Source organism: Chanodichthys erythropterus, chromosome 3, assembly GCF_024489055.1.
Source record: "Chanodichthys erythropterus isolate Z2021 chromosome 3, ASM2448905v1, whole genome shotgun sequence".
NCBI lineage: Eukaryota > Metazoa > Chordata > Actinopteri > Cypriniformes > Xenocyprididae > Chanodichthys > Chanodichthys erythropterus.
This window is the reverse complement of record NC_090223.1, coordinates 45,854,245-45,869,571: the sequence shown is the minus strand read 5'-3', so window position 1 is coordinate 45,869,571 and position 15,327 is coordinate 45,854,245. Positions and strand designations below refer to the sequence as shown.

The following is a 15,327-nucleotide window of genomic DNA, read 5'->3' as shown; positions in this document are numbered from 1 at the left end:
TGCTGTGGGGAAGCAGATCTTGTTTTATTTGCATGGCTTTGGGTATTATTTCAGACTTGAGGCTAAAACTGCCCCAGGTTGAAATAGACATGTCCTTTATGTATATAAGATATATATATATATATATATATATATATATATATATATATATATATATATATATATATATATATATATATATATATATATATATGTCCCTAAAGTAGGCTTTTCTTCCCTATTGTGATGTATATCCGAGTGAAACAACTTCTCGAGTAGAAAAGTCTTTTTTTTTTTTGTTCATGGGGAATTGATTGGATGGTTGTGGTTTGCTATTGGTGGATCTGATGTGAGTGACAGGTTGTCCCGCCCTCACGCCAGTAAACACGCCAACAGAGAAGAGGGAGGTCAAGTTTTGATTAAAGATTATGAAGGCACATGAATTAAAAAAAAATAAAATAAATAATGATTTGCATGGATAAATAATTTATAATAAATACTGCAATATTCCATAAAAAGAACATGCTCTTAATTGGATGGTTGAATTATAATTAGTCTTGTGTCTCAGGTTACTCTTGCTAAAGCACATCTAAATGCCCTATTGTCCCATATAAACATAACATGGCATTTATAAGTAAATAAATGGGATAAATTTGCCTTCTGTACTTAGATGTTACTTAAAGAGATTATAAAATGGCTAAATGAGTGAGTTTTTCTTTCCTGTGTCCCTTTTTTAAATAGCCAGTTGGCTTTAGGTTACATTGTTCACAGGTATGAACCACAATTTGCCATAAGTTGCAAATCAGTGGCAGGTGGTATTAGGGCAATGTTCTTAAATGAAAGATCATTGGATTTGTCAAAGCTGTAAGTGCATGTTTAGTCAACAGTATTTTTGTTGTTGTTGCTCATTTTTACAGAAGAAAATGACTAAATTTTAACTGTGTATAGATTTTAAAAGTTTATTTTGTCACCTTTGTTTTTGAAGTTGGCATAAAATGAAAATTTACACTATCTTTTTTTTTTAAAAATGTATGTTATATATTTATTATTGAGAATGATTCATCTGTGCATTCTCAAGCTCACGTTTTTCTGCCTTCACTTTTGAGTGCAACGCCCCACATCTCAAAATAAATTTAAAGGGAACCCCTGCTGTTAAGACTTGTATGGCTTAATATAACGTAAATTATGTCTCTTACTGAAGTGAGTAGTAGAAAACCCATGAAAAATTTAAGTTAATTAAAAAATCCATGACATATTTGGACCGATTTGGACAATGGCCACCGCCATTTTGTTTAGGTGCAAAGTGCGTTTGATGACGTCAAATGGTTGCACTCACTGAGCTACTGACACTGTCCTATTGCTATTTTTACCACAATACAACTCGGAATATAATACACGATGCCACATTGTGCAGCTTTTGGTTGTAATTTTCATTCGATGAGCCACAAGAGAAGCGATATAAGTCTTCACTGCTTTATAGCGATAAGAGGAGACAAGAATGGGAAGTTGTGCAGAATGTGGACTTCCTAACTGCATCTTTGTTCTCTTCACTTTAGCCCTGATTACTTTAAAGCTTTTTATCTGTATGTTTTGGTGCAACGCTAATTTAGTAACGCATACAAGTCTTAATATCTGCGGGTTCCTTTTAAAACACAGTCAGCCTTTTCAATTTGAGCCAGAGCGCAAAATTAGTGAGGATGAAAACATCGAAGACCTGCAATGTCTCTGTGGCTATTCGAACTACTGTTCGAATATTTGATTGACGTGTAAAATTCGTCTGATCACCTGAATGCATTACACACAGTTAAACATGCTGAGAAGATGCTACTGTTTTATGCCATCACAGATATCTTGTGCATCACAGCGATCACACAAGCTTTGAGGCAGTCTGTCTCAATCGAGATGTGTTATAGGCTTCGTCAGGCTCCACGACAGGCTCGGCATTTGGTTAAAGGTGCCCTAGAATGCTTTTTCACAAGATGTAATATAAGTCTAAGGTGTCTCCTGAATGTGTCTGTGAAGTTTCAGCTCAAAATACCCCATGGATTGTTTTTTATTCATTTTTTTAACTGCCTATTTTGGGGCATAATTATAAATGCGCCGTTTCAGCGTGCTTCCCCTTTAAATGCTCGCGTTCCCCGCCTCCAAGCTCGTGACTCTATAATACATAGCATAAACAAAGTTCACACAGCTAATATAACACTCAAAATGGATCTTTACAAAGTGTTCGTCATGCAGCATGTCTAATCGCGTAAGTATGGTATTTATTTAGATGTTTTCATTTGATTCTGAATGAGTTTGAGGCTGTGCTCTGTGGCTAACGGCTAATGCTACACTGTTGGAGAGATTTATAAAGAATGAAGTTGTGTTTATGAATTATACAGACTGCAAGTGTTTAAAAATGAAAATAGCGACAGTCTTTTCTCCGTGAATACAGTAAGAAACGGTGGTAACTTTAACCACATTTAACAGTACATTTGCAACATGCTAACGAAACATTTAGAAAGACAATTCACAAATATCACTAAAAATATCATGTTATCATGGATCATGTCAGTTATTATTGCTCCATCTGCCATTTTTCGCTATTGTTCTTGCTTGCTTACCTAGTCTGATGATTCAGCTGTGCACAGATCCAGACGTTAATACTGGCTGCCCTTGTCTAATGCCTTGAACATGAGCTGGCATATGCAAATATTGGGGGCGTACATATTAATGATCCCCAGCTGTGTTCTACTAAAAGCCTCAAAGTCATCAGGGCTAAAGTGAAGAGAACAAAGACGCGGATCTTTAGGAAGTTTTATTCGTCCACATTCTGCACAACTTCCCATTCTTGTCTCCTCTTTTCGCTAGGAAAGCAGTAAAGACTTACATCACTTCTCTTGTGGCTCATCGACTGAAAATTACAACCAAAAGCTGCACAATGTGGCATCGTGTATTATATTCCAAGTTGTGTTGTGGTAAAAATAGCAATAGGACAGTGTCAGTAGCTCAGTGAGTGCAACCATTTGACGTCATCGAACGCACTTTGCACTTAAACAAAATGGCGGCACCCATTGTCAAAATCGGTTATTTTTTAAGTAACGTAAATCTTTCATGGGTTTTCTACTACACATTTCAGTAAGAGACATCTTTACGTTATATTAAGCCATACAAGTCTTAACAGCAGGGGTTTCCTTTAAGAAATGATGCATAGAATCAAGGCATTTTGAACATTTTTTTTTTCTTTTCCGATAATTTGTATACTCAGATGTACAATATGAATCTGATATAGCAGTGGTCTTGGTCTTATACTGCCTCTTAGAGGCATGGATGTAGCATCATGTCGAAGCAAAAGTTTACCAATTCCATAGAAAGGTGCTATTACAGTCAGTCAGTTAATTCCTCAATGTTAGGGTTCAATAGCAGGGGTGCTTGCTGAGATAAAATGAGTAGTATTCAGCTGGTCATGTGATGTCAACATGTCTGCCCCCATGAGGCAACCCACTCCATGTAAAATAAAAACTGGTTTTATTAGGCTACTAATCATCTTTATCTCATTTGAGTGAACATGACTTTTGAAATGATTTCACCTCTTTATATTTTTATTTAACTTTTCAATAAGTAAAAAAAAACCGTCCCTTTTAAATGATCAGTTACCTCAATATTTGCATTCAGGTACTATACATGTGGTTAGCATGAAAAGTGCGGTTAGACTTAACCAAAAACAATGTTTTTGTAGCTTCGGCAGGGTAAATATTTTGCGTTCTCTGCAGCGTAAACAAAGGCAGGTCTGAGTGAATGAATTTGAGTACTCGTAATCCTGGGTGAAAACAAACACAGCCCTCCCCTCTGCGGAAGCTCTACTGTACTTTATCAGCTGCTGGTTTACTGCCTCCAAGGTGGTTTTGTTCCTCATTGCACATGCACCCGCATGTCTGAGTCAGTGTCATGTTTGCTCTGTGTGTGTGTTTTGCTCGTTCAGTACGATGCTGCTCCCATCCAGCCTAGCGTGGTGTTGCGTTCCTGTGCTTCTTCATCAATGGTAAGGACTCAGCTGAACTCCAACCTTCCTCACTGTCTCAGTATGGAGGTCCGTGGGGGTGAGGCAAGCGCCCAGCCAAAGACATCTACCCTCAAGCCTCCACAATCACGCAAGAAGGAGGATTTCAGCTTTGGCAAAATTTTAGGAGAGGGTTCCTTCTCGACGGTGGGTGCAATTTTGTTTCAGATTTTGCAATAAAAGATTTAATATTTTGCAATTTAATAATTACATTTGGGGTCCAAATAGCCAGTATAGTGACAGATATTTTTGTTAGCTGGACAAATATTTTTGGTAGTTTTGGCAGTTTGACAGGTAGTTTTGGTAGGTTCCATTTATTTGTTGTAATAGCTGCACATATTTGAATTGCAGGTTGTGCTTGCAAAAGAACTTGCCACAGGAAAGGAATATGCAAGTAATGGGCAATGTATTATATATAAATATATATATATATATATATATAAATTATATTAATATAGTAGTATATTAAATAAACTAAATTGATGTCTTTTTGAAATTTGTTTTTCAGTGAAGATTCTAGAGAAGAATCACATCAGGAAAGAGAATAAAGCACATTATGTGTTCAGAGAGAAGGATATATTGTCAAGCATTGATCATCCCTTTTTCGTGAAGCTCTACTTCACGTTTCAAGATTCGCATAAACTTTGTATCCTTTTCAGAATAAAACCGTGGTGTTGAGTTGTGGAACTGTGAAATCAAGTCTGTTTGTTAAACTCATTATTACGTCGTTAAAATGTTCTTAACTTCTAATCCATCAGATTTCGCCCTCAGTTATGCAAAGAATGGAGAACTACTTAGATACATTCGCAAAATAGGCTCATTTGATGAGACTTGCACAAGATTCTACACTGCTGAGATAGTTTGTGCACTCGACTATTTGCACTCAATGGGAATTATTCACAGGTATTTTGACTAACAATATGTCTTTGATCGAAATAATTTGTAATACATTTTTGAATGTATTTATTTGTTTTTATCTAGGGACCTTAAGCCAGAGAACATCTTACTGAGCGAAGACATGCACATTCATATTACGGATTTCGGGACAGCAAAACAGCTGTCGTCGGACAGCACTCAAAGTAACGCACAGTTAATGAATATTTTGTAGAAATATTGCCCTGCTCTGGTTGTTGTTTTTTTCAAAACGACTGTCGTTAACTTCCTTCAACCCCCTTTTAGGTCAGACATGAAGTGTTTGTTATCTATAGATACACTCACAACAGTGCTCAAGTAGCATAAATATGGGACAGTCTGTAATTTTTTGCTTCATGCACATTGTCAGCAGGGTTATGGACCCTGAAGGTGTTGTGATGCTATTTGTGTGATTTGTTTTTACAGCAAGAGCCAATTCTTTTGTTGGCACTGCACAGTATGTTTCTCCAGAGCTACTGACGGAAAAATCAGCCTGCAAAAGGTTTTGGCATTTAAAGTGCAATAGCGCAATATTACCAGATTTAGATGTTAATAATTGCATCAAATTTGTTTTTATATTCTGTGATTTTTCTCTTTTAGTTCGGACCTCTGGGCACTGGGTTGCATAATCTATCAGCTGGTGGCTGGATTACCTCCGTTTAGAGCTGGGTGAGTTACTGATCATTTCAGATTTAGTTCAATTAAACGTTCATAATAATGAGGTGATGATGCTTTGCACTTGAGCTGAAGTGCTGGTGGTTGATCACTGTTGTAATTGCAGTTAAAAACATGGTGTGAAATAACAGGAAGTGTTGGCTTTGGTGTTTATGACTTGTTTGTGTAGACAGTATAGAGGGCTTCTGAGGAAACCCCAACCACTGGGTCACATGACTCGCTTGCCGTTTTGGTTACATTACAACCAATAAATGGCTTGGAGAGCCGTTGAAAACAAAACACTGAGCCATGTGATTGTAAATTAACCCTTTCCTTCTCTCAGCTGATTAAGAGCTCTTCAGTTGTGAGACAAACTGTTCAGTTGATATTGATTTAGTGGAGTTAGTCATTTACTTTTGTCTTTTAATAGGAACGAGTACTTGATTTTCCAAAAGATTATAAAGCTGGAATATGAATTTCCTGAGAAGTTCTTCCCCAAAGCTAAAGATCTGGTGCAACGACTGTTGGTAATTATAGTTTGTTTCCTTTACATACCATCACTTTCAGTTGCACGACTATGTTGAAGCAAATTCATTGTTTATCTACTGGTTTCAGTCTTTGGACCCTAGAAAGCGGCTAGGATGTGAGGAAATGGGTGGGTTCAATCCACTGAAAGGCCACATGTTCTTTGAGACAATCTCATGGGAGAACTTGCCGGTTCAGACCCCACCCAAGCTGACCCCTTACCTACCAGCCATGGCTGAAGATGATGAAGACTACTATGGCAATGTTAGTTTGACTTATCATGCAAATTATCCATAGTACTGTGCATAATTATCTGAGGAGTGTTTTTTTTTTGTTTTTTTTGTTATTCCCCCTCCCCCCTTTTTGCTTTTGTTTTGTTGTTGTGTTTTTGTTTGTTGAGCTTTTTCTTTTGTTTTAAATTTTATTTATATATATATATATATATATATATATATATATATATATATTTATATATATATATATATATATATATATATATATATTATTATTATTATTATTATTATTATTATTATTATTATTATTTTTTTTTTTTTTTTTTTTTTTTTTTTTTTGCTTGGTCTTTTTTTTTTTTTTTTTTTTTTTGTTGTAGTTCAAGTTCAAGATCAATTAATAGACCAATTAATTGTTGTATTGTTGTGTTGTTTTTGTTTGGTATTTTTGTTTTGTTATTTTTTTGTTTGAGCTTTTTGTTTTGTTGTGTTGTTTTTTGTTTGGTCTTTTTGTGTGTTTTTTTAAGCTTTTTGTTATATTGTGTGTTATTTTGTTTGGTCTTTTTTAACGTTTTGTTTTGTTTTTTGTGCTTTTTGTTTTGTTGTGTTTTTGTTTGGTCTTTTTGTTTTGTGTTTTGTTTGAGCTTTTTTAATTTTTTTGTTTGAGTTATTTGTTTTGTTTTTTGTTTGGACTTTTTGTTTGAGCTTTTTGTTATTTTGTGTTTTTTTGTTTGGTCTTTTTGTTTTGTTGTTTTTTTGTTTGAACATTTTTTTTAGCTTTTTGTTTTGTTGTGTTGTGTTTGGTCTTTTTGTTTTGTGTTTTGTTTGAGCTTTTTTATTTTATTTTTTTGCTTTGTTTTATTGTTTGGTCTTTTGTTTTTTTTGTTTTTTGTTTGAACTTTTTTTTTGTTTTTTTTTTGTTTGAGCTTTTTGTTTAGTTTTTTTATTGTATTGTTCTGTTGTTTTTTGTTTGGGCCTTTTTTTTTTTTTTTTTTTTTTTTTAAATGGCTGCATATAATTTTTTTTTTAGAAATGAGAACTGAACTGAAGGATTAGTTCACATTCAAAAAAAAATGTCCTGATAATTTACTCACCCCCATGTCATCCAAGATGTTCATGTCTTTCTTTCGTCAGTTGAAAAGAAATTAAGTTTTTTGATGAAAACATTCCAGGATTATTCTCCTTATAGTGGATTTCAATGGAGCCCAAATGGTTGAAGGTCAAAATTACAGTTTCAGAGCAGCTTCAAAGGGCTTTAAATGATACCAGACGAGGAATAAGAGGAATACACCTTCCCTATTCAAATTACAGAATGGACGCTGCGCCAGTTCCATTTTTTCTGTAATTTTAATAGGGAAGGTGTAGGACATACAGCGTAAGCTTTTTGAAGAATACGGAAGGTGGTCTGGCGGAAGCACTTGCGAGGCGATCATTTGTGTTTATAAAGCATATACATTTTTTTTTTTTTTTTTTTTAGACGGATTGTTTCTCTAGATAAGACCCTTATTCCTCATCTGGTATCGTTTAAAGCCCTTTGAAGCTGCACTGAAACTATAATTTTGACCTTCAACTGTTTGGGCTCCATTGAAGTCAACTATAAGGAGAAAAATCCTGGAATGTTTTCATCAAAAACCTTAATTTCTTTCCGACTGAAGAAAGAAGGACATGAACATCTTGGATGACATGGGGGTGAGTAAATTATCAGGAAATTTAAAGGATTAGTTCACTTTCAAATTAAAAGTCCAACATTAGTCAGACCTACCAACCTGTATGCATTTTGTGTAGCAGGTACGCATTTTGACCTCAAAGTAAACAAATCAAAACAAGAATTGAACTTATTAAAAGTCCAACATTATGGATACCATTTCATTTTTTCTTTAAAATCCGCATTAAATAAAATTTCACCATATTTACTTTGTAAGCGCACATTACAAGTATTGTGGTAAACAATTCATCTGTGCAAGTTAATCCACAGAAAAAAGTTTGTTTTCATCGTTTCATCTGTATTATGTCAAAATATTGTAGTAAAATCAGCCACAACTTTCAGTTAAACAAAGTTAAATATTTAAATTTGTATGGTACAAATTGTGAGGTCTTAAGTATAGGCTTGCTGGATCTTGTCACTGAGTACTGATTTGATGTTTGTTTTTTGGATCCCACAGTATGAAGACCTCCTCAGTCATTTCAGCAGCATGCAGGTGGCTCCATCCAGCTCATCTCAGATCGTCCCACTGAGATCCTGCAGCAACATTGAGCAGTACATCCATGACCTGGACAGCAACTCCTTTGAGCTGGACCTGCAGTTCTCCAGTGAGGAGAAACGACTTCTGCTGCTGAAGCAAACAAGTGGCAACCCTTGGTATGTTATATCCTCCATTCACAAATGTGTTTTCCTGCTCATAAACGTTGAAACGTGAAACAGAACATTCTGGTTAAACATTAAATTTATGATCCTGTAATGACAGCACAGTTAAACATACATTCATTTTGCTATTATACAATAGGGATTGTGTGGGTGTATGTACTAATAATGATTAGTTTTTATCTCATGCATTTCCTGTTGGGTTTTTATAGCATGTTGTAAAAGGAACTCTTGATCATTATAGTTCTGTTTTCAATCGGTCAACAACATGGGTAGCACTGCCAGCTTGTTATTCATTAACATCTGTTTTTTTCTGTCTTAAAGGCACCAGTTTGTTGAAAATAACTTAATATATAAAATGGGACCAGTTGACAAAAGAAAGGTAACATTTTCATTCCTATTTCTTATCTTGTATGGTATCTAGAGTGAAAAACAGGTGCATGTTTTTCTTTTTTTTTTAAGCGTCAAATGAGAAAACAAATAGCGCCCTCTTTTGGCTTCCTTTGGTAAGTGTTTTTGACTCTTTCTTGTTTGTCATTTTCACAGGGACTGTTTGCTCGACGCCGTCAGCTGTTACTGACCGAAGGACCACATCTATATTACGTGGATCCTGTGAATAAAGTGCTGAAGGGGGAAATTCCATGGTCTCCAGAGCTGCGTCCCGAGGCCAAGAATTTCAAGACATTTTTTGTCCACACGGTAAAAATTATAGTTGTTATAGATATATAGGTAGTTAAATATATAGCTATTTCTGTAGTTGTTTTATAGGTTATTCTTTTATAGGCATTTTCCTAATAGGCAGTGCTTCTCTAGAAGCTCTAGATGTAGAAACACATCATCATACTGAATGATTACTAAATATAATTTATAAGCCATAGTACACATCATGCTCTAAGGTTATGCATCCAAAAAACAAGGTACTTCTTGGGACTTTGAGAAATGCTGCTAAATCTTTTCAATGTTTTTCTCATATGCAGCCAAACAGGACATATTATCTAATGGATCCCAGTGGAAATGCAGACAAATGGTGTAAGAAGATTCAAGAGGTCTGGGGAACAGTTTATCACTAACATCAGACTACTGGCATGACGGGGCATCAGAGGACTACTGAAGTCAAGGCAAGTCTAAGAGGTCTGAGCCCTGCAACTACCAAACAGGACATTCTGTTCATTTATGGGACTAGTGCATCAATATTCCTTCATGAAGAGAAAATATGTTTTGCTTGCAGTGTTTTTGTCATGTTCAGCAGATGTAACATAAAATCAAAGATAGGTAAAACTCAGCAAATCTGCAACTTGTACACTATACATGTGTATATACATAGGAAAATATCCTCGGAAGCTTGGGGGGAAAAAAACACTCATAATCTGTTGCTTTTTAAAATAATAAGAGTTTTAGGATAGCTATAGAGGACACTTAAATGATCCTACAGGTCAAGTAAATATTAAAGTGATACACAAATCGTTAATATATTTATATTTATTCTCTCAGTCATCTTGTTCACATGTGTATCATATTACATGAAATTATTATCATCAGAAGAAGAATCACTGTTGAGCCGTTATATATTTAGTATGAAATGGCAATGGATTTTTGTGGGTTCATGTGTGAAACTTGCACCTGGTTCCTTAAATCTGCTGTTTATATTTGTTTTTATATTAGATTTTATTTATAAACATTGGTTGAGATTGAAAATAAGTACTTGATAAGGTACGCTACACAGTATACACTGCAAGTGAGTGGCACAATGTGTTGCAACAAAAGTGGATGGCTGTCGACAGTCACGTTGTGTCGTACCATGTCCGTCTCTTGCAATGTAGATATGGTGTAAAAACTACGGGAATTGAGCTGTGCAAATGTAAATAAGGGCCGTGTTTGGAGATGCAGTTTTTGACCACTTTATTGTACATTGAATAGGATGGTGGTCCGGCACAGGCTAACGAAAATGCTGTAACCAAGTGAGATTCAAGCTCAGAAGTGTGTTTTTCCTCTTCTGTTGCGTTTCCTCCTTGCATTTTTTATGAGGATTTGTTCAACTGTGTATTTATAATTCGACTGGGTTTGTCACCGAATATAACTGTGATGTACAGATGATGTATTATTCAGAAAGTAACACAGTGTTACTGGATTTGCACCTTGTATAATTTTATTCTTATATAAGATTATTTGCTGGCAATGGCGCAGCCTGTAGTACCTTGTATTATTTAAATTCTAATATTCAGGGGCCATGTGTTGTAAATATTGAATATTGCCTTTGAATGTGAATGATTGCTGTAATACTTTGCAAGATTTTTATGTGTCCTAATCAGGTCACTTAAATTATATAAGATCCAATGTTGATGCCCTTTGGTTTCTGCATACATTTATGGAAGCTTGATTCCGGCAGGGAATAATAAAATAAAAAAGGTAATTGCAACTTTTTATCTCACAATTTTGACTTGTTTTTCTCACAATTGTGAGATAGAAACTCATAACTAAGAGTTCTAAAGTCTGAATTGCAGGATATTAACTTGAGTTATATCTCGCAATTCTGACAAAAAACTCGTAATTGGTTGTTATGAAGTTGTAAGTTCCAAGTTCCTCAAAAACTCGCAATTCTGACTTTATATCTTCTATTCTGACTTAACTCGTAATTGTGAGAGAAAAAATGACTTAAATCGCAATTGCAAGTTTATATCTTGCAATTCTGACTTTATAACTGACAGTTTGAGTTTATATCTTGCTGTTCTGATTTAACTCGTAATTGTGAGAAAAAATTAGTACTTATCGCAATTGCGAGTTTATCTTGCAATTCCGACTTTATAACTTACAATTGAACATTTATAGCACTTAAATTGTAATTGTGAGAAAAATTACTTAAATCGCAATTGCGAGTTTATATCTCACAATTCTGACTTGATAACCTACAATTGAATGTTTATATCGCAATTCTGACTTAACTTGTAAATGTGAGAAAAAATTTACTTAAATGCAATTGCAAGTTCATATCTGTCAATTCTGACTTTATAACTCACAGTTTGAGTTTATATCTTGCTATTCTGACTTAACTCGTAATTGTGAGAAAAAAAATTTGTACTTATCTTGCAATTCTGACTTTATAACTTACATTTGAACATTTATATCTCACAATTCTGACTTTATAACTCACAGTTTGAGTTATATCTTGCTATTCTGACTTAACTCGTAATTGTGAGAAAAATTACTTAAATCACAATTGCGAGTTTATCTTGCAATTTTGACGTTATAACTTACAATTGAACATTTATAGCGCAGTTCTGACTTCACTTGTAATTGCGAGGTTATTTCTTGCTATTCTGACTTAACTCGTAATTGTGAGAAAAAAATGACTTAAATTGCAATTGCGAGTTTATATCTCACAATTCTGACCTTATAAACTGCAGTTGCAAGTTTATCCCCCGGTTTCACAGACAAGGCTTAAGCTAGTCCCAGGCTAAAATGCTTGTTGGAGCTGTTATAACTGAAAGCAACTTGTACTGACATTTCTTAAAATATGTCAGTGTCATTGTTTTGACTCAAGATGCACACCAGTAATGTTTTTTTTTCTAGTGTACGTTTATAAAAGCTACTTGGATATCCTAATTTAACTAAATCCTAATCCTGGCTTAGGCTAAGCCCTGTCTGTGAAACCGGGCCTATATCTTGCTATTCTGACTTGTGAGAAGAATGACTTAAATTACAATTTTGAGTTTATATCTTGCAATTCTTACTTTATAACTCACAATTGCAGGTTTATATAGCAATTCTGACTTAACTTGTAATTGCGAATTTATATCACACAATTGCGAGAAAAAATGACAACTCGCAAATGCAAGTTTATATCTTGCAATTCGGAGAAAAAAGTCAGAATTGTGAAATAAAAAGTCGCAATTCCCCTTTTATTTATTTTTTATCCCCTCGACGGAAACAAGCTTCCATTAACCTTTAATGATACTGAAGAATGTTGAGGAGAAAATTGTTAAGTCTCATAATAAAAGCATATATGAAGAGTAACATCTATCTGCTTCTGTTTCTGACAGACTGTTGGTAGCATGTGCAAGACAGCAGTGCTAAGACAACAGCTCCCAGTAGACTTTCCCTGTCTTTTACAGTTGGGTCTCTCATGCATGCTGGCTGTTTACATTTCTCAACATCTTGCAGAGCTGAAATGAGGTCACACTGAATGAACTCGGTATTCTGCTTTCCAGGTCTTAGGTAAACATATACAGTAAGAGAATGCCCACAAGGCTTGAAAAACATCAGCTATGAGAAACACATCTCATTTAGCAATAGAAGGACCATCAAGTGATGATAAATGCCTGCTGTTCACTGTACTGTCTTTCTGTGTTATCAATCTTCACATGGCTCTCTCAAATAATCTTCATTCTATACTCGTTGCACATGAGAACACAATCGCACTCACTCTCATACCACTGAAGTAGATAAATGTTTGTCTGATTAAACCATAGAAATATGAACTGAATCACTACTTAACTAAGCCATTGAAATATGAACTTTATTTGTGTTTGTCTGACTGCACCATTCAAATATGAACTGTTTTACTTGTTTATCTGATTAAACTATGGAAATATTATCTGTTTTACTTGTGTTTATCAAACTAAACTCTGGAAATATTATCCGATTAGACCGTATGAATACTACCCATATCACCGTGGAAGACCATTTCCATCACATAAGAAAAAAAAATCATGTTTTTGTAAATCATAATTACCTGAAAACCATACTTGAGTAAAAGTATTGATACCTTACATCGAAAATGACTCCACTACAAGTTACAAGTAACCAATTCCAATACGACATGCTGAATGTAGGCTCAGTCTCAGAGATGCACTAGTCCTGAGAGACATGCCAGTGAAAAAAAGAAACAATTGATTTGTAAGATGAGAAATCAAGTTTATTTTCTAAAATAAAAATAAAACTGAACACCTCAATGTTGCAATAAATCAAGGTCAACGCAACAACCTTTTAAACGTTTACAAACTCTCAAGTCTCAGTTGAGCTCAAGTGCACAGAAAGGCCATAAGTAAACCAGTATCCGTCACAACGGTCTTGTCAATATAGCGGATAACTAAAACAATGTTAAGTAAAATGAAATAGTCAAAGTCTATACTGTATGTGCTGGTTTGAGCCTCATCACCAGCATTTCCTCATCCAATAAATCAAACACCTGCCATCAGAAACTACCTGCTAATGCACTCACATTCACGTAAAGTATTCTTGTTGACAAGTTTTTGGAGGAGTGAAGGCCAAGCGCACAAGATATAGTGCCTTCAAAGCCCTTAGATGGTGATATCGCTTCTTTATAGCAGAAACTGCTGCAGAAAAAGTTAGGTGCCATGAAAAATGTACTGTAATTTGTAATTGCATTACTCATCACAAATGTAGTGGAGTAAAAAGTACATTTACTTGCTCAAAAACGTAGACAAGTAGAGAGTAAAAGTTGCCAATATCTTTGATACTCAGTACAATTACAAAGTAGCCAAAAAGATACTTAAGTACAGTAACTAATTACATTTACTTAAATACACTTGGGTAAAGTTGGTTTTATATTTGCACATTCGGACATCAGTATTCAATAGCCTTGTTAATCACACTACATTGGACATTCAGTGGACATTCACAAGTAAATATGCCATTGTAAGTTGACAATCGTTGGTTGTCAATATCATGTCGCTGCTTAAAATTCGCAAACATTAAAGGTACTAAAGAGGATGTTTTGTTTTATACATTTCTGCAATATTACTTGAAACTGTCTTTACTAACTGATAAAAGACTATTTATTAGGTGCACTGAAAGGAATAATATTAATATACATCATCTGTGCACGAGGTAGGGCCTTAAAAACATCAGCCAATCGTTTACGCGATCATCGCGTAAACGATTGGCCCTCTGGCTTGTCAATCACTGCCGTGACGTTCCTTGTGAGAGACGTGCGCGGCTGCACACTCCAGTAACTTTCCACACTCCACAGGCGCCGCATGCAATGTTTTTGTCAGGAGACAGGAGTAACAACTGCAGATTATGAGTCCGACATATTGTATCCACTAACACTACACAGCGAATGCCGGTGGTAAACACTCGTGTTCCAATACTCGTGCAGGAGTTTTGGGAGGCGTTCCCTCGAAATGAGCTGTGAAGGAGGGGGGCTCTTACGCATGCGCTCATTTAAAAAACTCAGTCTTTGGATTCTCAGTCGACGAAAAGATCCTCTTTAGCACCTTTAATTTATTGCACATTTATTGGAAAGTCTGAATTTATCAGAAGTCAGAATGTGCGAATATAAAACCAACTTTACCCAAGTCTTAAATACACCTCTGCATGACTTAAAAAAGTAAGCTTTCTAAGAAGAAATGCAATAAATATGACATAAAGTCATAATTATGAGGCGAAAAGTCAAAATTATGGGAACAGAATTTTCAGAATTTCATAATGATACCAGAATTTTGACTCAGTTTATCATAATTTCAGTGTTTTATCACATAATTATGACTATTTCATAATTTTGATGTTTTGTCATAACTGACTTTTTATCTCACAATTTTGACTTTTTATTTGACTTATATAGTATATCATGATTGACTTTTTAATTACATCATTAGTTATTG

The 15,327-nt window shown here is 35.0% G+C and overlaps 1 protein-coding gene across 2 annotated transcripts; it reads left to right on the top strand.

The window, feature by feature from the left end:
- The first annotated feature begins 230 nt into the window (after positions 1-230).
- On the top strand, positions 231-13,446 carry pdpk1a (3-phosphoinositide dependent protein kinase 1a). 2 transcript variants are annotated; one of them, XM_067382494.1, is made up of 13 exons: positions 231-4,168; positions 4,373-4,427; positions 4,530-4,667; positions 4,780-4,924; positions 5,003-5,100; positions 5,360-5,435; positions 5,534-5,602; positions 6,018-6,114; positions 6,203-6,376; positions 8,505-8,701; positions 9,029-9,086; positions 9,251-9,403; positions 9,682-13,446. In XM_067382494.1, the coding sequence occupies exons 1-13, from the start codon at positions 3,893-3,895 to the stop codon at positions 9,772-9,774; spliced, it is 1,629 nt and encodes a 542-aa protein (XP_067238595.1). In that variant the 5' UTR covers positions 231-3,892; the 3' UTR covers positions 9,775-13,446. The 2 variants fall into 2 exon arrangements, with proteins under 2 accessions (XP_067238595.1, XP_067238596.1); XM_067382495.1 differs by having other exon boundaries at positions 233-4,168; positions 4,373-4,415; positions 9,682-13,445.
- Positions 13,447-15,327: the final 1,881 nt, after the last annotated feature.

Coding starts and splice junctions, on each gene's coding strand:
- pdpk1a (XM_067382494.1), top strand. CDS start 3,893: ATGTCTGAGTCAGTGTCATGTTTGCTCTGTGTGTGTGTTTTGCTCGTT. Junction 4,668..4,779: donor TCAAGATTCGCATAAACTTT/GTATCCTTTTCA, acceptor CTAATCCATCAG/ATTTCGCCCTCAGTTATGCA. Junction 6,377..8,504: donor ATGAAGACTACTATGGCAAT/GTTAGTTTGACT, acceptor TGGATCCCACAG/TATGAAGACCTCCTCAGTCA.